This window comes from Natrix helvetica (genome assembly GCF_964273705.1).
Source record: "Natrix helvetica genome assembly, chromosome: 9".
Taxonomy (NCBI): domain Eukaryota; kingdom Metazoa; phylum Chordata; class Lepidosauria; order Squamata; family Natricidae; genus Natrix; species Natrix helvetica.
In genome coordinates this window covers 21,433,338-21,459,480 of record NC_138560.1, presented here as the reverse complement: position 1 = coordinate 21,459,480, position 26,143 = coordinate 21,433,338, and the positions used below count along the sequence as shown (strand labels likewise).

The 26,143-nt window shown below is 43.1% G+C and overlaps 1 protein-coding gene across 1 annotated transcript in view; it reads right to left on the bottom strand.

Moving 5' to 3' along the window:
• Positions 1–26,143, bottom strand: part of CSMD2 (CUB and Sushi multiple domains 2) — a gene marked incomplete at its 5' end in the record, with an annotated part of 765,891 nt that overhangs the window by 41,556 nt on the left and 698,192 nt on the right. The window contains 2 exons of the mRNA XM_081962655.1: positions 6,839–7,024; positions 18,106–18,279. Coding sequence (XP_081818781.1) covers positions 6,839–7,024; positions 18,106–18,279 — 360 coding nt within the window. The remainder of the gene's footprint in view (positions 1–6,838; positions 7,025–18,105; positions 18,280–26,143) is intronic.

Genomic DNA, 26,143 nt, shown 5'->3' with positions numbered 1-26,143 from the left:
GGTTATGCTTTATACACAAATCTCTGAAGCAGAGAGCTTGCTATGTAACGATTCCAAGCCTGGGACTGAAACAGCAGCCTTTTAAAAAGTCAATGGATACTATGCTCCTTGGAAAGTTCCCTGCAGCTTTTTGGGATGACTTTCATCCTATGGAGCAAATCCCAATGTAAAGAAAAGTAATAGTCCTACACTTAGGTAAGAAAAACCAAAAGTACAAATGTAAACTGGGTGAAAACAGGCTTAATAGCAGTGACTGTGAGAGGGATCTATGAGTCTTAGTGGACAACCAGCTAAATATGAGCCAGCAGTGTGCAGCGGCAGCCAAAAAGGCCAATGCAATCCTAAATTGCATTAACAGAGGGATAAAATCAAGATCAATGGAGGTACTGATACCACTCTAGGAAGACCACACCTAGAGTACTACACCCAGTTTTGGTCCCCACACTATTAAAAAGATGTTGAGACTCTAGAAAAAGTGCAGAGAAGAGCAACCATGATGATTAGGGGACTAAAACAAATGAAGAACAGTTACAGGAACTGGGCATAGTTAGTCTAGTGAAGAGAAGGACCAGGGGAGACAGGATAGCAGTCTTCCAATATTTGAGGGGCTGCTACAAAGAGGAAGGGGTCCAGCTATTTTTCAAAGCATGTGAAGGCCAGAGAAGGAATAATGGATGGAAACTTACCAAGGAGAGATTCAACCTGGAAATAAGGAGGAACTTTCTGACAGTGAGAACAATCAACCCATGGAACAGAAGTTGCCTTTGGAAGTTGTGGGAGCTTCATCACTTGAGACTTTCAAGAAGAGATTGGACTGCCATTTGTCAGAAATGGTGTAGGGTCTCCTGCATGAGCAAAGGATTGAACTAGATCCTTTCCAACTCTGTTAATCTGTTAAGTATATCTGATTCTGGCACTTCAACCACTGAAAACAGGAATTGATTAAATTGCAGGAGGTTGGGTTGATTGTAAACTCGCACATTTCTTTCTAGGGTTCCAGAATTTAAAATAGGACACAGGGCCAGGTTATTTATGGGACTGGGTCTCTCTAAGTGCATATGTAGTCTCTGTCCTACCAGATCATACAGGGTGGACATGCTACCTTCCCTTAAAGATTGCCACCTTATGGGATCTAGGAAGTCTGCCTTTTCCATGACAACCTCTTCTGCCCGAAGGAACACCCCTCCCCTTGAGATTCAGCATGCCGCTCCTCTCCCAGCCATCCCAAAAGCATTTGAGACCTGGCTCCACCCACCCCAAGAACTGGGATACACCAACGTGGATGAGAGGATTTAATGAGGGACAGCAGGTGAAAGCTTAACTTTTGTGCTGTGTTTTTTTTAATGTTTATGGTTTTAATAAATATACTGTATGCATTATTTTGTTTTATTATTGATATTGTTCTAATTGTTGATTGGGAACCATGCAGATTTTGATATAAGATTGGCAGTTCTATAAATGTTTAAATAAAGTAAAATGAATTTTTTAAAAAACCACTGAAGCAAGACACTGGAGCAAAAGAAACTTCTGACTTCCCACTGGCTTCCCCATTGAGTTATGTGCAAAGCTGCAGGGAGCATTGGAAATCTTTCTTCCCTTCCCTTCCCTTCCCTTCCCTCTTGTCCCTTCCACTCCTGTCTTCTAACTCAAATCTGCTTACAGCATTGGTCTAGCAAACCAAAGTATGCAGCATAATTGAAGTTTGAGACTCATTTAGTTTTTGAATGGTATGCTAGAAGGACTGCATTTCAAAATGTAAGTGGATCCAGGATACAAAAAAAACCTTAATTAAAATTCAGTTCACTTGATGTAATAATTTTCTCCATCTGCCACACTGACAGTTACAATTTGCTGCCAATTTTGGAGGAAGTCTGGAGGCTTCACGCAGTGTTTCAAGGAACAGCATGCAGCTTTGAGACCTCAGGTTCTCCACCTTTGTGCGTGCAAGGAGAAAATTGTCTCAGGAAACAAATGCTGAGAAGTATGGTGATGTAGTCTTTAGGGGGGAAGAAAATTATATGCATAGGAAGCCTCCTCTGAACCACCTTGAGATTGCCTTCTGCAGGAAAGAATACAGGGATGGGCCAGTCAACCAGGGATGACCAGGGATGGGCCGGTCAACTTCATGGCATAGAAAAGATATGAGGCATCTCATCTTCATTACAAGGTGAAAACTCTATTGGTTACTCTTGTCATAATTTCTTACATTCTCTTCCAAGAGCATCATGCCATAATTGAGCTTTAGTGTTGCAGCATCTTTGTTCCAAATCTTTTCTTCCCGTCCTTTGGTTTTGGATACAAATCCTAAAGGTAAAGGTAAAGGTTCCCCTTGCACATATGTGCTAGTCATTCCCAACTCTAGGGGGCAGTGCTCATCTCCATTTCAAAGCTGAAGAGCCAGCGCTGTCCGAAGATGTCTCCGTGGTCATGTGGCTGGCATGACTAAACGTCGAAGGTGCACGGAAGGCTTTTACCTTCCCATCAAAGATGGTTCCTAGGTTTCTACTTGCATTTTTACATGATTTCAAACTGTTAGGTTGGCAGAAGCTGGGACAAGTAACAGGAGCTCACTCCGTTACGTGGCGCTAGGGATTCGAACCGCCAAACAGCCGACCTTTCTGATCAACAAGCTCAGCGTCTTAGCCACTGAGTCACCGTGTCCCTTATATAACCCTTATATATATCACTTATATAGAAATCCTAGTGCTTGTCAAATACACTTCAGTTGTAAATGACTTTCTGTCCCTAACACCAAACATTCCCCATATATCATGCTACATTTATAATCTTGCGATTAAAATGTTTTGTCTGGGATCCATGTTCCTGGCTCTTTCTGAACTTCATAAAATTATTTATTTTGGGATTGATATACATGACTCATCCCTTTTTCAGCAATAAAATGAAATAACAAATGAAGATATTTGAAGTAGTGAAAGAGGAACTATCAGGCATCGAGACAATGTCATCTCTTCAGTCATTGGGATACAATCAAGATCAAGGGAGGTACTAATACCATTCTATAAAGCCCTAGTAAGATTACACCTAGAGTACTACATCCAGTTTTGGTCACCACACTATAAAAAAGATGTTGAGACTCTAGAAAGAGTGCAGAGAAGAGCAACAAAGAGGATTAGGAGACTGGAGATTAAAACATATGAAGAACGGTTGCAGGAACTGGGCATGACTAGTCTAGGGAAAAGAAGGTCCAGGGGAGACATGACAACAGTCTTCCAATATTTGAAGGGCTGCCACAAAGAGGAGGGGCTCAAGCTATTTTCCAAAGCACCTGAAGGCCAGACAAGGAATAATGGATGGAAACTGATCAAGGAGAGATTCAACCTAGAAATAAGGAGGAACTTTCTGACAGTGAGAACAAACAACCAATGGAACAGAAGTTCCTGTGGAAGTTGTGGAGGCTTCATCACTTGAGACTTTCAAGAAGAGAGGGTCTCCTGCTTCGATCGGGGATTGGACAAGATGACCTACAAGGTCCCTTCCCAGTCTGTTAATCTAATCTAATTGGCTGCATCAGAATATATTTCCATCAAATTTACAAAGCTTGGCTTCTGATCAACCAGAGAAAAGCTCATACTCTTTGGATCTCTCTAGGTTCTTTTCTCTTGTCTTCCCTGGCATTGATTTTAAATACAGAAGCATTTAAAGTATAGAAGTAACAATAATCCCCTGAAAAGACCGCTAAGCTTTATTACACTGGATTACCTGGTGTCTTTCTCTATTCTGTTCTCCCTGTAAAAGCTATCTGAATATATATGTTTATTAGGCTTCTAAGGGATGTTGAATGTAACTTTATCTAGCGTGAGATGGCTTAATGGAGTAGTTTTCTAAAGAAAATAAAAATGTCACCATGACAACAGACTTTTCTGCTGATCATCCTTAGATGAAAGCATGGTAAGGGAAGCTTGGAAAATTTAAAATGAGTCCTTGTTCTCAACCAGTCACAAGGTTGGAATCACAAAAGAGGATGGTCACTTAGACCACCATCAAAAGAGAGATTTTAGGGGATATTGGTCATGATTCCTAGTGATACCTCCAGAATGAAGGTAAAGGACTCTAGGGATTAGTTGTTGGGCACAGGCATTTGATAATTGACATTTAGGGGAGGTATTTTTGTTAGCCACCAAACCACGATGTGAGACTCTAAGGCAGGGGGGTTTAAAACTTGTGGACTTCAGCTCCCAGAATTTCCCAGTCAGTAGGACTAAGATATAAAACAGACTGGGATGGAATTTTCCATTTCTTTTTCTTCTTCAATTTTGTTGCTTGAAGTATAATCTTTCAAAAGGAGGAATACTCCCTCCAACATCTTCTTAGGTGGTATCTTCTCATTTGGAAGATGTTTGAAGTTCTCATTCATCAAATTGGATAAGAACCTGTATTTTTTTTTTTGCCTGGTGCTAGGGGTTGTTGGTTTTTTTGCTGCAAAGTTTTAACAAGCACAATCTCAAAGGGTGCAAAAGAATTTTAGAAGAAGCTGTATTCAACCATGCTCACTTTCACCTTTTAAGTTCGTTTGTGACTTTTCTAGAGGTTCAGGCTAACTAAAATGGTGAGTTGCTTGAAGAGAATAGCAAAATTCTTCATTTAAGCAGGTGTAGTACAAACAACTTAAATCTCTGGACAAATTTGCTGTACTGTACAGACTTACCATTAGCAAACAATAGTAATAACAATAGTGTTCTGTAGGGAGAACGAGGCAGACAGGGACTGAGGCAAGGCAGGTTGAAGCTAACACAACCTTTATTAACAGTGACAAACAGCTCATATGTAAGGCAAACCTCGAACCTGCAAACAGCGAAGCAAAGGACAGCTGACAGCTCTTTTATACTAGAGCTGTCAGACGCTTAGCCAATCAGGTAGCTAGATTCTCCCGCCAGCAGGCTGCTTGCATCTCAGCCAATCAGGAACTAGCAATGTAAGTCAATGGCAGGGAACTTCAGTACTCAACAAATAGCAATAGCCCTTAGATATATACTGCTTTACAGTGCTTTTACAGGCTCTCTAAGCAGTTTACAGAGTTAGCAAATTTCCCCCAACAATTTCGGTCCTCATTTTACCCACCTTGGAAGAATGGAAGGCTGAGTCAACTTTGAGCCTGGTGAGATTTGAACTGCCAAGTTGCAGGTAGCCAGCAGTCAGCAAAAGTAGCCTGCAGTATTGCACTCTAACCACTGCTCCACCTTGGCTCATAATTACATGAATCCAATCTGGTCAGTGTAGCCTTTGAAAAGAATCTAAAACTTGTTTGAAAATACTAAGCCATATATACTATGGTAGTATATATAGAATAGAATAACAGAGTTGGAAGGGACCTTGAAGGTCTTCTAGTCCAACCCCCTGCTTAGGCAGGAAACCTTACCCCACTTCAGACAAATGAATATCCAACATCTTCTTTAAAACATCCAATGTTGGAGCATTCACAAGTTGCTAGGCATATGTGGACATATGCCCCAATCCCACTGACTCAGATCTAAGACGAATATTCTTGAGGGTCACAAGAACAAAATTGAATTAAAAGATGAAGGAAAGAGGCCATTGGGCAAGGAATGACATTAAAGGGGGATTTGGTTGAAGGATCTTATACTACCTGGAGAACGCTAAATAAGTTGAGAGTTGGAGTGCCTAAAGGAAAAACCAATATGCTCAAGTGGAGGCTCTTTGCAGATAACAACATGCTTTGTGAATGTGGAGAGAAGGTGGCTCCATTCTACCAATTTGAAATTTGATCTAGACATGGGAGGAGGAGGAGGAGGAGGAGGAGGAGGAGGAGGAGGAGGAAGAGAAGAGAAGAAGAAGAAGAAGAAGAAGAAGAAGAAGAAGAAGAAGAAGAAGAAGAAGAAGAAGAAGAAGAAGAAGAAGAAGAAGAAGAAGAAGAAGAAGAAGAAGAAGAAGAAGGAGGAGGAGGAGGAGGACTAAGAAAGAGAAAGAGTGTATGTTAGTTCTTATAATGCCAGGTTATGAATTACATATATTTACACTTCTGGGAAGTCCAGGCATTCAAGACAAAGAATATACTGTTTTGGTATGGTTTTAAATGTTGTAAGTCTGCCAGAGTTGCTGCTGTGAGATGGCAGCCACATAAATCCAAACAATAAATAAACAAATGTGTGAAACAACGGACATACATTGGTGAAACGGCAAAAAAAAAAAAAAAGAACTCAGAAAGCATGAAACATCCCAAATCATATGACCTGCCCCATATATGCCCCATATATATGACTACTTCAGCTTCAACCGCAACAATACACGAGCACACAATAGATACAAACTCAAGGTAAACCGCTCCTAACTTGATTGCAGAAAATACGACTTCAGCAACAGAGTGGTCAATGCCTGGAATGCTTTACCTGATACTGTGGTTTCTTCCTCAAACCCCCATAACTCTAACCTAAGACTGTCTACTGTTGAACTCACCCCATTCCTAAGAGGTCTGTAAAGTGTGTGCATAAGCGCACCAGCATGCCTACCGTCCCTGTTAGATACTTGTTCTAACTAAAGTGATTTCCTCCAAGGTCCTTTAATCCTATTGGTTGAAGGGTCTGACAGCTCCCTATAAAAGGGCTGCTGTCAGACTCAACTTTCGCTGGATTGTTCTCACTTGTTGTACTTAATAAAGAGCTGTTGTTACCGTTAAGCCTGTGTGTGCCTATCCATTACCCAATCTAAGAGTCCCTGTCCAATTTTTCCCACTTATTCGTATCCATTTCCTATATTCATAATTATGTTTATACGTAATACGTTATCTTATATATGCTTGACAAAATAAATAAAATAAAATAAAATATAGGTCCTTGCAGGCTGAGCTACTGAACAGACCCACCTTCGCATTCTGGCTGAGTGCCGCTCCATGATCCGTTGGCTTGACACATTCTCTGCAGTGAGCCCCGGAGTGTGTAACCCGGCTCACAGCTAAACCAGACTGTGTTGTTCACGCTTAATTCGTTTTCACCATGCCGGATACCATGGGAAGGGATTCCTGGGTCACCACAAAGTCCCCGGATGCTTCCTGCCAAAGGAAAGCAGAAGTTCTGTCACTGGAGCAAGCAACGCTACCCTCATCTCTCCTCTACCCATTGACCGAGGGTGCAGTTCACCATTCGCTCGGATGGAAAAACTGACAGAGACCCAAAAGAACTGGAGTCAAGGAAACCAGCAAAAGACCAAAAATGGGTTTCCAGATGTTGGAAGAACAGGGAGGAGCACAGCAGTCAAGGCACCCACATCAGGAAATGGGGCTCATCTGGGGCCTGACAATAACCAAATAGCTTTTGAAAATAGAAGAAGATCTTAGAATGCGGATAAATTGACCAAGGAAATTCAAGGAAAGGAGAAATCGGAGTACTATCTAGTTTGGGGGAAATGGTATAAATGGTTAGATAGTAGACATAGGAAATAAGCATTCTGGAAATGTAATTTGTATCATAGAAGAATTAGGAAACAGTGATAAGAAAGTAGGAAAAGTAGGATTTATAAAAGTAGAAAAAAGACATATAATAGAAGACAGCTAACAATGACTGTCTAATACAAAAGCAGAACACAGACTGTTAAGCAAAAGAGTAAGAAATAAAAGGACCATAAGTGTAAAATTTAGAATGTATAGAAGGGGAAACAATACTTGTAAAGATGCACCGATAGATATCTGCTGTAAGAAGGAACTTGCAGTTCCAGTGTTGTTTGTAAGTTTTGTGTATGTTTTTGTCAATGTGTTTACGTGTTTAAAATAAGTTTTTTAAAAATAAAAATGAAAATAGAGGGGCTTTACATGTCTGGGGAGTGATTGTTCAAGCAGGCATTTGCATATTCTTTAGTGTAACATAAAATATAGGTAGTCCTCGATTTATGACAATTGGAATTTATAACAATAATGAAAATGTGACTTACGAGCAGTCTTTGCAATGGTTGCAGCATCCCAATAGAAACACGATCAAAATTTGGCTACTCAGCAACTGGCATGTATTTATGGCAGTTACAGTGTCCCGGAATCCCTATTTGCGACTTCCGCGGGGGGGGGGGAGGGAGGGACTTCTGACATGTCAAGTCAAAGGGGAAGCTGGATTTACTGAATGGCCATTGCAAAAAAAAAGTTGTAAATTGGATGCGACTCATTTAATGATCACATTGCTTAATGATTGATGTTTCGGTCCCAACGGTGGCCATAAGTTGGGGAGTACCTGTAAATGTGCATTGACAATAGGTGTGCTTTCCCTTGGTTCCGAGTGTGCTATGAAGAGCACAAGTGGTGAACTGCAGACATGGTGCTCAGAGTCATGTGACTGGGAGGGAGGCTTAGAATGGAGCAAATAGCAGCATGGTGAGCTGAGTTTGTTGCAGAAAAAATCAAATCCAGAAAGCACACAAAGATAACTGATTCTGCTGGATTCATTAACTTCTTCATATACATAATATCAGATGAATAAATGTACAATACCAATAGTAGATTCACAACCAGAACACAAGCAGCAATACAGCAGAGAGTTTTCAATTCAGAGCTGTTAGATATTAGCATATATCGGAGGAAGTCTCCTCTCTGGTCCGGTGCCACAGCGGGAAACAGGTATCGCTCTGATTGGTCGAGAGGCGTACCCGAGTACTATAAAAGGGGAACCCTCCGGCCACAGAGTAAGCTGGATCACTACTACTACTAATAAAGAGCTGTTAAGTCACTTCGTGTACGCAGTCTGTTCTCTCGTTGCCCAGATTTAACATTGGCGACGAGGATGGGATCGAGAGGCAGATAGGACGAAGAACGCTACTCCAGAATCTCCGGATTTGATCCAGCCCAGGAATTCGGCAGAAATTCCGACAGCCATCTCGGTCACCGCAGCGCGGCAAATTCAAACGAGAGAAGATGGCGATGCACACTCCCCCCGCTCCATTCGACCCAGCGAACGACGAATGGGAAGCCTTCATGATTCGTTTCGAGTGTTTTCTCGAAGCGAACGAATACACGGGAATCACCGACGCCCGGAAGAAAAACATCTTCCTCGGCTACTGCGGAAAAGAAGTCTTCAACACGGCCAGAGACCTCACCGCGCCTACTCCAATACAGGCAGTATCATGGACGGCGTTGCAACAGGCTCTACAGACTCATTACGCGCCAAAACCTTCCCGCCATGTTTGCCGCAAGGAATTCAACACGAGGAACCAGAAAGCGGGAGAATCAATCAATCAATCAATATGTTGCAGCCCTGCGTAAAGCAGCAACTCACTGCAAGTTCAGGGATCTGGACGAGCATATCTTAGCGCAGCTTATCTGTGGGTTAAGAGACATTTCACTACAAAAAAAGCTGTTGGCAAGCCCAAATTTAACCCTACAGATAGCTTTAAACGAAGCAAGAGCGTCAGAGTCAGCGGAGAAATCATCGGTAACCATACAACGCGGTTTCAGCGAAAACCAGCCAGTTCCGAGGCAAACCAGAGTTCACTACGAGGACGCAAGCCCCGACTACGAGGATCCCGAGTTCGAGGACAGTCACCTGATGCGGAGCAGTCACTTGAGGCCTGGGGGGAGACCCGGATTCCGTTTGCCGCCCTGCGCAAGCTGCGGAGGGAATCACCCCAGGTCTACTTGTAGGTTCAGGAACGTTGTTTGTTCGCACTGCAACAAACTTGGGTACATCGCACGAGTGTGCCGGAGCGAAGTCCCTGCCTCACGGCAGCCACCAATGTACCGCCAACAGAAGCCCAACCCAGGGGCTTGGCGAAATCAAAAAGGGCGCCCAGAGAGAAATCCACAAGTGTTTACCCAGAGAGAAAATTCCCAAAGAGCTGAGCGAGCGTATCCCCAGAGAGATTACACACCAAGAGCTGAGAGAGCGTTCTATCAAGACGCTCAACGAGAGTATTTTCAGGATACAGATGCTGAGATAGAGTTGATCCAGAGAGAGGAGTTGCGAACGTATCTCACAACAATAAGCCAGGTCCGCACCAAGCGGCCTAAAAAGCTGAAAGTCACAGTCCTCTTGGAGGGCTCACCTTGCGAGCTGGAAGTTGACACAGGATCGTCCCTGACGATCATTTCATGGGCATCCATGAAACAGGCTATCCCTAGCCTCAAAAAGAGCCAACTACGCGTTCCAGACATCCTGCTACGAGACTACCAGGGGAACCGAGTCCCCATCGTAGGCCAAGGCACGTTCCAGATCCGCTTCAAGGACATCGTAGCCCAGCTGCCCGTGACCATCGCCAGCGCACCATTACAAAACCTCCTAGGACTGGATTGGTTTGAATCCTTGGGGTTAGAAGTCACCGGAATCAACGCCGTGGAAAACAGCAGCGCTGAGCAGATTTTTAAGGAGTTCGAGGATGTGTTCAGCCCCGGTCTTGGTAAGTATGTGGGTAAACCAATTTCATTCAATTTAGACCCCAAAGTGGCGCCAATCCGACTTAAACCGAGACGAGTGCCTTTTGCACTCCGCCCAAAAATAGATAAGGAAATAGATAAGTTAGTGGAATAAGGAATCCTTGAGCTGGTGGATCACGCGCGCTGGAAAACGCCCATCGTGACCCCAGTCAAACCAGACGGATCAGTCCGCATCTGCGTGGACTATAAATGCACAATTAATGTCGCGCTACAACAAAGCGCATATCCTGTGCCGGTAGTACAGCACTTATTGCACTCGTTGGGGCCAGGAAAGGTATTTGCTAAATTAGACATGGCACAAGCTTACCAGCAGCTGCCCGTAGATAGCGCCACAGCGGAGGCCCAAACTATAGTGACGCATAGAGGAGCATTCAGATGCAACCGGCTACAATTCGGTGTGAGTATTGCTCCAGGATTGTTCCAGAGCGTCATGGAACGACTTTTGCAAGGGATAGCGGGAGTCGTCCCCTATTTTGACGACAACTTGGTGTCCGCTGCAAACGAGGAGCAATTAAATAAAAGAGTCAGAACTGTTTTGGCCAGAATCAGAGAAAAGGGTCTCCGCCTCAAAAAAGAAAAATGCCAAATTAACGTGCCTAGCGTAGAATTCCTGGGTTATAGAATCGATGGTCAGGGAATACACCCCACTTCAAAGAAAATTAAGGCGATCCAGGACGCCCCCACACCACGAAATCAGACCGAGTTGCAGGCCTTCCTCGGACTACTTAACTTCTACAGCGTTTTTCTGAGACAGAAGGCGACCGTTGCTGAGCCACTACACCGTCTACTCCAGAGGAACACACCATGGAAATGGGGACGATCCGAAGCAGCAGCTTTTGCCGGAGTAAAGCGCCTGCTCACCACTGACTCATTGTTAGTCCAATACAGCCAGACACTACCGCTGGTATTGACCTGCGACGCATCACCTTTTGGAGTCGGCGCAGTCCTCAGCCACCGGATGCCCGACGGAAAAGAAGCACCCATCGCCTTCTACTCCAGGACTCTTTCATCGGCCGAGAGGAATTACAGCCAGATGGACAGGGAAGCGTTAGCTGCTGTAGCTGGAGTAAAACGTTTCCACGAATACCTCTACGGCCGCGATTTTGAACTGATTACAGATCACAAACCGCTGTTGGGACTTTTGGCGGGAAACCGCCCCACTCCAGTCTCCCTTTCTCCTCGCATGACCAGGTGGACTGTTTTCCTGGCTGCGTACTCATACAAATTAATTCATCGACCGGGCTCCACTCTAGGACACGCAGACGCACTCAGCCGTTGCCCACTACCGGACCTTTTGCCAGACCCCACTCCCGAAGTACCGGTGCTGCTCATTGATTGTTTGGACTCAGGACCGGTTTCTTCCTACGATGTTGCAAGGTTTTCTTCTAAAGACAGTTTAATAAAGCAAGTTCAAACTTGGGTTTGGAGAGGGTGGCCAAAGGGAAACGTGGGCCCGGAATTCAAAGTGTTTTGGTCAAAACGGGATGAACTCTCAGTGTTACAAGGTTGTTTATTGTGGGGGGATCGAGTTATTATTCCGTATGCTTTGCGTAGGAATGTATTAGATGCTTTACATGTTGGTCATCCGGGGATTGTTAGGATGAAGGCGTTAGCAAGAAGTTACGTTTGGTGGCCAAACATGGACAAAGAAATAGAGGAATGGGTGGCCACTTGCGACCCATGCCAGGAATCGAGACCAGCACCCCCGGAAGCGCCCGCCACAGAATGGGAGAAGCCTAAAGCACCCTGGTCGCGAATACACATCGACTTAGCAGGGCCATTCCAAGGTCAGACCTTCCTTATAGTTGTGGATGCATACTCGAAATGGCTAGAAGTAGTCCTAATGACTTCAACCACGGCAGAGGCAGTCATTAAGGTTCTACGGAGACTTTTCGCCACTCATGGCCTGCCCGACCTCCTGGTCTCCGATAACGGGCCCCAGTTTACGGCCATGCAGTTTGAGACATATCTAGCAGGTCAGGGAATTCGGCATGCCCTCGTCGCGCCATTCCATCCGGCATCAAATGGACAGGCGGAGAGAATGGTGCGATTCGCAAAAGAGGCCCTCGCTAGGATGGGTCCAGGTGATTGGCAAACACGCATTGACCATTACCTATTGATCCAACACATTACCCCCAGCGCAACGATGGGTAGGAGCCCCGCTGAACTACTCATGGGCCGCCGTCTACGGTCTCACCTGGACCGTCTTCACCCAAATTACTCTGCCACAGCTCCCCCAGACTCTACAAGCAAAATTCGGAGTTTTAGCATAGGGGATTCAGTATACGCCCACAACTATGCAGGGGGGACATTGTGGATGCCGGCAAAGGTCATTGGCATCACGGGTCCACGATCGTATCTGTTGGAACTAGAAGATGGGCGGAACTGGAAAAGGCACATCGATCAACTACGGGGTCGTCTGGCGCACTCAGATCTACGAACGGAGGACGAGAGCTATCTGCCATTACAAAGCCAGCCACTCGAGAGCCCCATCGCAGAGAATTACGACACCTGCGAGCCCAGGTCTGAACAAGAGATCGAGCACGAAGCAGAGCAACCCCCAAGCAACATAGCCGAGCAGACTCCGGAACGCCCTAGCAACGAAGGCACGAAAACCTCCGAACGCGAAGCAGAAAAAGCATCCGATCCTGCAACCACTTCTAACCAACCCGAACTGCGACGCTCCTCCCGAGTAAGGCAAACTCCAACATACCTAAAAGACTATGTTACTAACCGCAACGTTCCGTCTAGGAGGGGAGGGGTGTTAGATATTAGCATATATCGGAGGAAGTCTCCTCTCTGGTCCGCTGCCACAGCGGGAAACAGGTATCGCTCTGATTGGTCGAGAGGCGTACCCGAGTACTATAAAAGGGGAACCCTCCGGCCACAGAGTAAGCTGGATCACTACTACTACTAATAAAGAGCTGTTAAGTCACTTCGTGTCCGCAGTCTGTTCTCTCGTTGCCCAGATTTAACAAGAGCAGACAGAGTTTAGTTTCAGTTTCAATTCTCAGCACAGACTCAGAAGGTTGCAGGCTAAACCACACCCTGGCTGTTTCAGCTCCATTTGGCTGACCTTGTTCCCATGCCATGAATATTCTAACAAAATTTCATCTTGTTCTGTTCAGGATTTTGAAAGTTATCCCAGAGACAAGAGATGGAATACACATCTATCTTTGTTCACATATTTTCTCTCTAACATTCCATTGGGTTAGTAAGAAGATAAGAGACCTGAAGGTGACTACTCATCCTTATATCTATACCTATATCATTGATCAATATCAAAAGGACCGTTTCTCAAGAATTTGAGAACAGTTTGGTCTAGTAATGAAGCCAGGTGACTGTGAGCTCTAGTCTCTCTTTAGCCATGAAAGCCAGTTGGTCACTTTAGGGGCTAATCATCAGGAGATGGTGAGCTAGTTCCATCTTGACATGAACACTATCTGGGTGACTTTGGGCCAGTCCCTCTCGCTCAGCCCAATTCACCTCAAGGGTTGTGGTAAAGAACACACAAGTAAAGTGCTTTGGATAAGTACCAGCTTGACTTAATTGTAAAAATAATAAGGGCAGACACAAATATAAATATATATAGATATGTTTCCGTAGATTTTCATGGGCGTAGGTATGCTGGTCTTGTTGTATTTGGGTCTTTTCCCATGTAAGATTGAGATTGTTTTGGCAACGTTTCGGCGAGGTCTCACTCGCCATCTTCAGGTTGGTGTTTTCGGCTTAAAGCGTGGTCGGAGCTGCCATCTTTCTATAAATCTTGGTGAGGGTGTGTGGAGTGCTGGCTTTGTTTCAGTAAGTTGGCTGTGTAATTGTATCATGATTGGTAGATTGGCGCTGATTGGTGCTGGCTGTGTGTCCATTGTTGTTTTGTGTTGTAATGGCCTAGGTGGTGGGTGGGGCTCATTTGTTGACTAGGGCTGGTTTCCAGATATCTGGTAGGCGGGAGGTATCATCACGTTTATTCATGTTGTGGGGGTGTTTCTCTATTTCAATGAGTGGGTTGCTAATTTTTTTACTACTGGGTGGGTTCCTGTGCACACAAGCGATGCTTCTGCACATGCCGGTGGGTGAACCCCGCTGCCACAACTAACGGTTCAGCCAATCCGGGCCGAAGCAGCAGCAACTCACCTCTGATCAGAATGTGGGCATGAGCTTCTTCATTGCTAACATCTTCCTTTGGTCAACTCATCTGTTACCTTTTGGGTTACTCCTGGTCCAGGTTCTGTTGACATTTTATGTGGTGGGATTCAGCTGGTTCGCACCACTTTGGGAGAACCGGTTGTTAAGTTTCTGAGCAGTTTGGAGAACTGGTTGTTGGAAGAAATAATTAGGGCAGAGAACCGGTTGTTAAATTACTTGAATCCCACCACTGGACTGTGGACCTTTCTCCATCTCCGTTTCTGCCCTTTTGTGGAAAGTATGGCGCTATAGAAATAGGGCATCAGTGGTTCAAGCAACAAATCTATCTAAAGCAATCTCTTGAGTAACCCTTGGGACAATTCCAAGCAGATGTACACAGCAACTGCTAACCCTGTTTACATCTTTTTTTCCCTTTGGTTTGGCTTGCCAATTCTGGTCTTTTTCAAACTGGAAATTACAAGGGGCTTCAAGGCCACCTGTTAGCTTTGCAGAAACAGAGGGGCCGGCTTTGTCAGGAGCAGAGAAATGGTGCTCCAATGAGCCAGCAAGTCATTTCCTCTACTGCAGTGTTTCTCAAACTTGGCGACTTTAAGTCCTGTGGACTTCAACTCCCAGAATTCCCCAGCCAGCTATGCTGGCTGGGGGATTCTGGGAGTTGAAGTCCACAGGACTTAAAGTCGCCAAGTTTGAGAAACACTGCTCTACTGTCAAAAGGAAAGTGTGTGCGTGCAAGGAAGCCATTTTGAAGGAGTGATTTGACAGCTGGAATGGTGCCTGCTCCTTTACTCATGTGGGGACCATCTGTTCTTGCCTCTTTCCACCAATCACAGTTTTTTTTTAAAATGCAGCTCTCCAAAACAAGGCTGGTGCGTTGCTTGTGTGAGAGACACAATGTTTTTTTAAAAAAAATCTTTTTTTGGACATGTATGGAATTGAGCTTCTCTATGTAAAGAGCCAGCAATGGGCCACATTTTCCCCTCTCCAAACTGACTTTGCAAATCATTTTTCTGGCTAGATATCTAGTGAGAACTTTTTTTAAGAAAAAAAAATATTCTTTATGAACAGGTTTTCTTATAAACAGAGGAGGAATTATACATTCAAGATCCCCCCCCCAGTTTAAACTGCTTTATTAGTCATAAATAATTCGTATATGAGTAGAAATGCCTTCAGATATTCAAATTACAAATATTTAAAGTTAATTTACATTCCCAGCATTTTTTGGCTGAATACATAGAGCAGTTAAACTGCTATAAACCAAACAAGTGTTTATAGTATTTGTCCTCATCATGAGGATTTTTCATTTATTATTTTGGGCAGCACTGTGACATTTAATAGTTTTAAACTGGCCATATTTTCTCAGGCATAAGTAATGGACAAAATGAAAAGCTAATTAGAAAGCTGCCAAGAGATTTAATACATGGGCGTTGTATCCCTCATACTAGCATGTATTACTGTGGATTTTCAATGTAGTCTCCTTCAGTGACAGCCCATGAAACTGCCAGAGATTGGTGACTGGTACTGCTTTGGTTATTTCTTGTGACAATACTGAAGAGACACTTCTTTCGAGATTCCCCCCATTTTCCTTCTCATCCTCCGTGCTTCCAATTGGTAAAAGTGTATGAGGGACAAGCTTGTTGCGTTGAGGCCCAATAATGCCAATCTTGGTTCATGACACAATAGAAAACAACTCTGGTAAGTCTTCTAGGATATAATGTGGGGCCCATCCAAGTTTTTAATGGGTAAGTGCTGGCATCAAAAAGTGGTGCAAGCTTAACTAGATCTCAGCCTCTCCACAGCTTAAATCACATGCAGAATTATTTACTTATTTAATGGTAGAAAACCTTTCAATTTGAAGATCCTTAACTGCAGTCCAAAGTGAACGGAGTATCAGGCAAATCTACTGTTTCATTCTTGGTGCATGTCATGAAACTGCAAAAGCTAATATTGCTCTCCAAAGAATTCAGGCAAGAGACAAGAGATGGGACAGATCAGAAAAGGGTCATGTCAGGGCAGAGAACACACAGAATCAGAATTGGGGTTCTTTTATGTTTTGTAGGTACACCTATTCCTGAATTTAGGTATCTTTAGAAGGTGTGCAACACACCACACTCTACAGAGCGGTTGCATGGTGCAACTATGCAGAGACATGGTTTTGGAAAGAAGATGACTACCCTCTGAGATAAAATGTCACTGAACATGAATATGAGGAGAAGGTAAAAATGGGTTCTGCCAATTCTTTAGGCACTGTTTTCCCCCCGCAAGCAGCATCAAGAAAAAAATGGATTAGATATTGATGCAGGTAACCGCTTGACCTGATTCTAATCGAGGGTCTCCTGAAAAAATTATGAATTCTAGTCACATTATTCCAACAGCTTTAAGCTCTTCAAGGCTGTGCCATGTATCAAATAGGAGTTGCTAACAAAAGACTTGCTGGATCAGACTAAGGAAACTTCCTTGCTGTTTGATTCACATCCTGGGGATATCCACATGGTAGACACGATAACTTTTGAAGGAGAAGCGTCTGTCTACACAAGTCTTCTCCAATTTTCCAACCCAACTGTTAACATGGCTGTGCTGGTTGAGGGTTAATAAGTGACATCTGATCCATTGGAAAAGCTTAAAATAGATGGAGACTCTCCTTTAAAAAACGTAACAGACATAATCCAGCAATTTCTACTGCACTCTGTTTTCTCCTAAACCCGTGATGGTTAACCTATGGCATGCATGCCGAGCCATATTTGCTGACATACCATTTTTTTCAGCTCCGATGTGCATGTGCATGCCGGCTAGCTGATTTTCAGCCTTCTGGAGGGCTGGGGGAGGCCGTTTTTTCCCTCCCTGGCCTCCAGAGGCTTTCCTGAAGCCTGGGGAGGGAGAAAAATGGCCTCCCCTGGTCCTTCAGAGACACCCCGGAAGCTGGAAATGGATCATTTCCAAAGTTCCAGTTGGCCAGTTGGGGCTGTTTTTCATCCTCCCCAAGCTTCAGGAAAGCCTCCAGAGGCTGGGGAGGGAGAAAAACGGCCCCAAGGGGCCAACCGGAAGTTCAGAAATAGTCCATTTTGATGTCCGCACATGTGCAAGTGGGTGAATTGGTGTGGGCACACATGTGCATGTGATAGTGTGCACACACATAATTTTGGCACGCCATAAGAAAAAGGTTGGCCATCACTGTCCTAAACCATGTAGTGTGCTGTGCATATACTGAAAATATATGTCCTGCATAAATTATGAATCAGTCCTATAGTGAAATCTTCTGCCCTCTAATTTGTAAGTCTGCCTGCCAGAAACTTTTAGTTAATTAAAATGTGGACTTCAGCTGTTTGTTCTTGAATGTGTCACTGGAAAGCTGACGTTTATAACTGTACCTTGTATGAAATCTGACAGAGATAAGACACAAGTTATTGAAGGTCTTCCCAGAAGTTACCACCAGTAAGCCTCTTCCAAAGCATGCTTTCCTTGAAATCCAGATTGTTTTATACAACCTTATTGAGTGATGCTACTTAAAGAGATAACAATAAATCAACCCATAGGCCCCCACCTTGGTAGCTACCTCTTTTGCCACTAAGTTTTCTTACCTGAGCAATGAGGTAGAGAGCCACTCCAACGCCCATCAAGCTGACATGTGCGGGTGGAATTGCCAATCAAATTCCTGCCTTCCTGGCATTTGTAGCGCACCACTGCCCCTACGGTGTGGACATCACCCAAGATCTGGGCATAGGGTGGGGATCCAGGATGGCCACAGGAGACCACTGAAAGAAAGGAACACCAAGTTTTCAATTCAACCAAAACTAAAGTCGTATTATATTCATTCATTCATTCATTCATTCATTCATTCATTCATTCATTCATTCTCCCTCTCTCCCTCTCGCTCCATCCACTTTCTATATTGCCACAATTGTATTGCTTCTAAAAAGAGGGAAGGGGGATGCATGACAAAGAAGCAGGCAAGATAGAAATGAAATTTAATCTCATGCTACTAATTAATTAAACCAATTATTCCTTTTTATTTTTTTAGAATATTGTGTGTTTTAGTAAAAATTATACTTGCAAAGTTTTGGACACATGTATATATACTGTATGTATGTATGTTTTAATGGAGGATACAGACAGAGGTCCCTACGTTATCATTTTAGCACACATAATCAAGAGGAAAAAAGAGCACTCTTAACAGCAAAAGCCGTTTGGAAACAGAGCCAAGAATTCTTCTCTTGCCCAACAGGATCCTTCCAATTCAGTTTAATTTGTTTTAAACTGCAACAAATCTGTGCAATCTCCACACAAGAGATTTCACATTGTAACCACTGAGTGATGAATTTATTTATACACACAGATGGAGCTGTGCTAGTTGCATTCTTGGTATTTGAGCATCCTGTGGATCAAAAGTATATTTTGGTGGGTCCTGCTGGCACTTGTGATTGGATTCACACGTTGCACCAAGTCACACTTTGTTTAACCTCAGTTACAGTTAGTGGGCGAGCCATAATGTCCATAATAAAAAAAATAGATGATATAGCAGAGGTGGGGACAAAGTTTTATGGTCAGAAGGTAGATTTAAATGAAGGGTGAGAGCTGCAGTTGATGGTGCAAAATGAATATTGACCACTAGATAAATGTGACCAAGATTTGGCAGGCTGATTCTTTAGGTTTGCAAATAAAACTTGTTCTCTTCTAAGCAAGTAGACCAATGATTAATAACAGGGATATTTATTAGGGTTTGTGTGCTGCTTTGGGTTTGATTCCAAAAATTTGCTTTAGAATGTGTGGGGATGTGATCCGTCTGCAATACTTTCAACCTGCTACATTAGGACTGTCCAATCTTGGCAGCTTTTAAGACTTGTGAGCCTCAACCCACCAGAATTCCACAGCCAATTCTGGGTGTTGAAGTCCACAGATCTTGAGGTCACACCTCTGTGCCACATCTTTTCTTGGATTACTTGGCTACCCTCCACAACTGCCCTGTGAACCTGGTTAAAGAGGCAAGGGCTTTGAAGAGTAGCAAACAGCCTTCATATTTGTCAGATCATTAGATCTGAAACAATGCAGATCCCTATTTTTTTTCATGGTGAACAAATGATCAGATTCTCCCTGATGCACTTGCTGTTGTTAGTTACAACAGCCCATGGACAATGTTCCTCCAGGCCTTCCTGTCCTCTACCATCCCCCCCAGAGTCCATTTAAGCTCACGCCTGCTGTCCCCTTCTTCTTTTGCCCTCAGTCGTTCCCAGCATTAGGCTCTTCTCCAGGGAGTCCCTCCTTCTCATTAGGTGGCCAAAGGACTTGAGTTTCATCTTCAGGATCAGGCCTTCTAAAGAGCAGTCAAGGTTGACCTCCTCTAGGACTGACTGGTTTGATTGCCTTGCAGTCCAAGGGACTTGCAGGAGTCTTCTCCAACATCATAGTTCAAAGGCCTCAATTCTTGGGCTCTCAGCATTTCTTATGGTCAAATCTTCACAACCATACATTACAACTGGGAAAACCATAGCCTTGACTATATGCACTTTTGTTGGCAGGATGATGTATCTGCTTTTTAGTATGCTTTCTAGATTTGCCATACACTGATGTGCTTATCTATGCTCTATTGCTAGTGAGGTGTTATGGGCAACATATCTGAGATGGTTCAGAAGTCTGTTTCTTGAAAAGCAATATTTCTTCATCGGCTTCCGCAAAGACTGGTATCTGAACTGAGTTTTTTGAATTTTCTTTAACCAAATCTTAGTCTTCACCATCCCAATGCCTTTTCAGAATGCTTAAAAATTTTTGAGCAGAAGGCATGAAATATATACTTAGTAAGAAAAGAAAGGACTGCTGCACATGAAAAGCATTTGCAAAACAACATGCTTTTTGTGTTTTAATATTCTGTCAATGAGCTCCATGTTAAGTCTGTGAGAAGACTGTGAAAGAGATAAATATTCCTTTTCAGACCAAGAACTCAAATATAATTTAAGAACAGATACCCCACGAATTACAGGTAAACTGAGAACGTGCAACAGTGACAGCACTTCTAAAGATTAACCATTTCCTACATGCCCCATTTCTCTAAAAATGAATTCACTCATGGTAGTAGATACTTTTAACTAGAAATGCCCAAAATGGAGAAATAACATCTTTTGTATTCCTCTTCACAGTGATATTGTCACACACAAAATGCCTTTTAACAATATGCGATTGTCAGCCACTTCCATTCATCCTTCCTTCCCGAGCCAATTAGACAGAAATGGGAATTGCCTGTTGACTGCTCTTCTTGACAATATGGGGCCAACTGCTGAAACTGTCTTGCGGGCTATAGACAGGATCGTCTAATGAAGTTGTGACCTCGGGCAAGGGGTGTCTTCAATTTTACACTGTCAAAAATGAGGAACAAAGAATACTTTGTATAGAACCATTCGGGGAGACCTCAACGCATTTCTAAAGTGCACCATGGTAGCTTGAAAGAGAAGTGGGTTTTAGCATGGTTGCAGTGATGACAAAGCAGCCAAGAGAGTGTCATGTCTCCCATTTCATAACATTAGCAGAAGCATCCTGTGCAAAATTTAGTTCCAAAGTCTAGTAATAAAACTTAAGGCATTCTGAAACACCCTGAAAATCATAGGAAAATAATGATAGAGCAGAACATTCTTTTGTAATGGGGGAAAAAATGAGAAAACACAAGGCAGACTTTGATATGGCACAAGCATTCAAATGAGCGAGAAGCTTGTTCTTGAAGAGTGAACTGGTCTCTCCACAAGGAAATCTTCAGGAATATGAGTTTTAGTGGGGAAGCATGTTCTCCCTATGTGTCCTCAACAGTTTGATTAGTCCTAATAAGTTGAAAGGGACACAGTGGCTCAGTGGCAAAGACGCTGAGCTTGTCGATCAGAAAGGTTGGCAGTTCGGCAATTCAAATCCCTAGTGCCACATAACGGAGTGAGCGCCCGTTACTTGTCCCAGCTTCTGCCAACCTAGCAGTTTGAAAGCATGTAAAAATTCAAGTAGAAAAATAGGAACCATCTTTGGTGGGAAGGTGACAGCATTCCATTCACCTTCAGCAGTTATGCCAGCCACATGACCATGGAGACGTCTTCGGACAGCGCTGGCTCTTAGCTTTGAAACAGAGATGAGCACCACCCCCTAGAGTCAAGAATGACTAGCACATATGTGTGATGGGAACCTTTACCTTTACATAATAGGTTGAAATTACTGCTTGCTGAAAATAGTGTGTCCTTATTATCATGTATCCATCCCTGGATGGAGGGGATTGCTGCCTGGGGAATTCTGGGAGTTGAAGTCCACACATCTTAAAGTTGCCAAGGTTGAGAAAGAAGCAATGCTTTAGAGCTGTGTTTCTCAACCTTTGCAGGGTTTAAGATGTGTGGATTTCGACTTCCAGAATTCCTCTGCTAGCCTCTGGAAAGTTGAAATCCACACAACTTAAGCCTGGTGAGGTTGAGAAGCACTGCTTTAGAGCAAAGACCCAACCAATGAGAGGTGCTAAAGAACTTTGGCTGTTCTTGAAAGAAGTTGAGTGGGATTGGATCTGGCTGGGGAATTCTGGGAGTTGAAGTCCATAATCTTAAAGCTGCCAAGGTAGAGAAGCACTGCCCTAACTTAACAATTGCAGTAATTTGCTTAACATCCATGGCAAAAAAAAGTTATAAAGTCAGGCATGACTCACTTAACAACTGCCTTGCTTAGCAATGACATTCTGGTCTCAGCTGTGGTTGAACATAGAGGATGACCTATACTTCCTTGTTCTCCTGGAAATCTTCATCTGGGAACACAACAAAGTTTCCTACTCTGTTCCAAGCACTTATTTTCTGCAGTAATCTTCTCTAAAATTACTTTCCACTGATTTTTCTCTCATACTACTCAGCAGAAATGTCCAAACTCACATCAATATATTGTGTAAGATCTATGTTTCATCAAAAGCTGGCCCAGAGGGTCTAAGCCAGGAATAAGTCAAAAATATGATGATGGAAGTCTCCACCACATAAATGGAGTTCTCCTCCCATTTTATATGTTCCCCCACATGATGCATGAAAAAGAAGGCCAAATCTTTGATTATAGTCATCACCATCATGTTCTTTTTTTTTTTACTCATCCTTATAGACTTCCTATGGCGGTGGTGTCTATATTGCTCTCATGGTTTTTTCTGCAGGAGATCTGTTGAGTTCTCTAAATCCTCTCTGATGCAGTGTTCCTTCCATGGGGGAATACTGGGAAGAGAAAGTAGAAGTGGACACACCAGTACTTTCAGATCTTTTGAACTCTGCTGACTGTCCGGTGGGTTATTTACTCATTCTAAATGCTCAAAAGGCCACGACTGCCTGTCAAAATGCCACAACTTGTTTAACAATGAAGTCCAGGAGATTCCTTAGATCTCAGACAGTTGGCATTCAGTAATTCAGTCACTTTTGATTCTTTGGAGCTCAATGGCATCATTTTAGCAGGACTGTCTGCCAATAACTGCTCCTTTGTGTCTTGTAAGATCATGGATGTGTCATCAGTGATATTGTCAACCTGTCTCCTCCTGTCATTTTTTATTATTATCTTCTATTTTTCCAAAGCTTTGTGCTCCTGCCCACTGCAAAGTACTTCTTTCAAACACCTTGCACAAGACTCTACATTTAGCTAATTGGAAGATTCAAATGAAACCCTTGTTTTTCTCAAAACATCCTACATTTTTATGTCCATGCCAAAGTGATGTCCACTTGAGATAAATTATTTGGGTAGCGTCCATGCCTAAGATGACAACTATATAAGCTTACTTGTACAACGGTTTTATTACCCTAATTACAGCAAAATGGGCTTATTGTATCAGTTTTCCATGGTGGCCAGATGAAATGCCTACGATACAGGGAAAACAGACCGTGCTGAAGAAATTAAATTAAAAAGACATTTGCTCCTTTAATTGCTTTAAGAGAAGGAAAGGGAGGCGGAGCACTTAAACTAAACTACCTTGTACTTTAAATGTGCAAAATCTGGACCTTCCACATCTTGATAAATATAAGGCTGGTATCTCCCCTTGAGCTGTAACATTTCTCTGGAAGTCATTAGTCATATTAATTAGCAGACTGATGGTGTGACCAATATCTACCCTTGGAGAAACTCTTCTATTTAGGCCGATAGTCTGTCTTGAATTATTCCCTAAACCTCCTAAGGATGCTTGAAGAATTCAGTCTTTACTAATTGCGTTAAGGGCTGACTTGAGACAGACCATTTGATGAATATGTAAACTGGATTTTAGTTCCACTGTTCTTTTTTTAAAAAAAAATAAAAAAAATTAAGTGCAGATGAATGTACTCATTTAAAAGGGACAGAATTGTGGATGAAAGACATTGGAAAGAGATAAAGATGAGAAATAAAGAAAGGGATTTCACTCTAAATTCATTTTTGGGGAGGGGTGTAATATGGTGCTCAGAATGCACTAGGCATTCTAAATTCATTTTTTGGGGGGGGCGGGGGTGTCAATAGCTGCAGGGTTTTAATGCATATGCTGCAGAGGTGGTATTCAGCAGGTTCTGACCAGTTCTGTAGAACGGGTAGCGTAAATTTTGAGTAGTTCAAATAACTGGTAAATTTCACCTCTGACTGGCCCCGCCCCCATCTATTCTCTGCCTCCCGAGTTCCAGCTGATTGGGAGGAAATGGGGAATTTGCAGTAGCCTTCCCGTGGAGTGGGGAAGAAATGGGGATTTTGTATTATCCTTCCCCCAGGAGTGGGGAGGGAATGGAGATTTTACAGCATCCTTCCCCAGCCCCACTCACCAAGCCAGCTATGCCCAACAAGCTCTGCCCCCAGAACCAGTAGTAAGATTTCTTGAATCCAACCACTGACTACAACTGTATTTATATATTGCTAACATGCATATACTCTGAAATTGTGAATTTCTTTTGGTCCTTCCAATTTATTTAATGCTGAGGTTTAAATATTTATTGTAATATGGTGCTCAGAATGCACTAGGCATTCTTGGCAAAAAGATATGCTCCATTTGAGTGGGAGGTCCATCTCTTCCTTTGCTCTTCTATTTTTTGCACATTTCCCCCCTGTTTTCATTTGTTCACGCCCATTAAGCCACGTCCCCAGAACTGGTAGTAAAATGTTTTGAATCCCACCATTGATATACTGTCCCCATGGATATAATTTTAGAGGTGGCATTCATCTTGCTTTCCACAGATTATTTGAAGTATAATCATAGTTGATTTCTGCTTTAGCTGGCATAAGTTAGGGAGCCGTCTTCTCCCAATATTGCACTCACTGCATCAAAATAATCTTGTGTGGCTTTCTTTGGGAATTCAAAGATGTAGATATAAGGTGTTTCCAAACTGTATACCCACATCTGCTATCTAGAGAAGGGAGGGAGGATTGATAGATTGTGAATGAGTCATTCATTGAGATCAAGTGGGGACTTAAAAATGGGTCCCCAAAGACTTCAAAAACACCTTCTGAACTCTTTGAAACTAAAGCAAGCTGGGAGCTACCAGAATCAAGAATGTTGCTCAACTGTAAGTCCCAGAATTTCTCATCATTGGCTTCCTGGGAGTGGTTTCACAAGATTGGAAGTTGCCCAGGTAATAACAGAGCATGCCTGCCCTCCAGGGTGATGAGATTCCCAGTCACAAAGAGAGGAGATGGATTGCAGCCTAATAATAGAGAGAACAGGAGAACCAGAGGCCGCTAATTGCCTATCTTCTCCCTTGTTTATTATCTCTGAATTTATTATCTCTAGTGGCTAATGGCTCCTATTTCTTCCTCTCAGAGAGAATGCTAATGATGCTGATAGGGGCCAAGTGACCAGCTAATGCTGTAATATGATGGAAGCAACATCTCTCTGTCTATCTCTGTCTGTGTCTATCTGTCTGTCTCTCTCTCTCTGTCTCTGTGTTCGTGTCTGTCTGTCTCTCTCTGTCTCTGTCTCTCTGTCTCTCTCTCTGTCTCTCTCTCTGTCTCTCTCTCTCTCTGTCTGTCTCTGTCTCTGTCTCTGTCTCTCTCTCTCTCTCTCTCATATGAAATAGGAAAATAAAAGATTCCTGCTGAAAAAGGGGGCAATCCCATTAGATGCTGGCAGGCTTTGGGCACAAACAAGCAAACCAACAACAATGGAGAATAACAGAAAATCAGTTTTTGTGTCTCCTTTCTCATTCTTACAATATTTGTGTGTGTGTGTGTGTGTGTGTTGTATTTTGTTTTATTTTGCTCTCAAGGGGATATTTTATTTTATTCATTTATTTTGATTGATCCCTGGTCCCCCGCCCAACAGCCATCCACACTTATTATTTTAATCTCCAACTATTATTTTTCCATGGTAGGCCTACCCCGGAGGTAAATGTTGGATACATCTTTCTGAATACAGTGGCTGGTTTGCATGATCCTCCAAACATCTCAACTACAAACAAATTTGAAAAGCTCTGAGTTCAACAAATCATGTGTTATCACGTTAAGAACAGAGAAATCTAATAGAGAAAGTTGGTACAAAATTAAAAATTCTCCTGGGAAGTGACCCCCTCCATAAATAAATTAGGGGTTAAAGCAGAGGGCTAGAAAGCTCCAGGTCTATAGAGCCTGTGCCCTGAGCTCACTCTTGCACTGCGGTGAGTCTTGGACATTTTACACCTGGCAGGAGAGAAAGTTGAACAC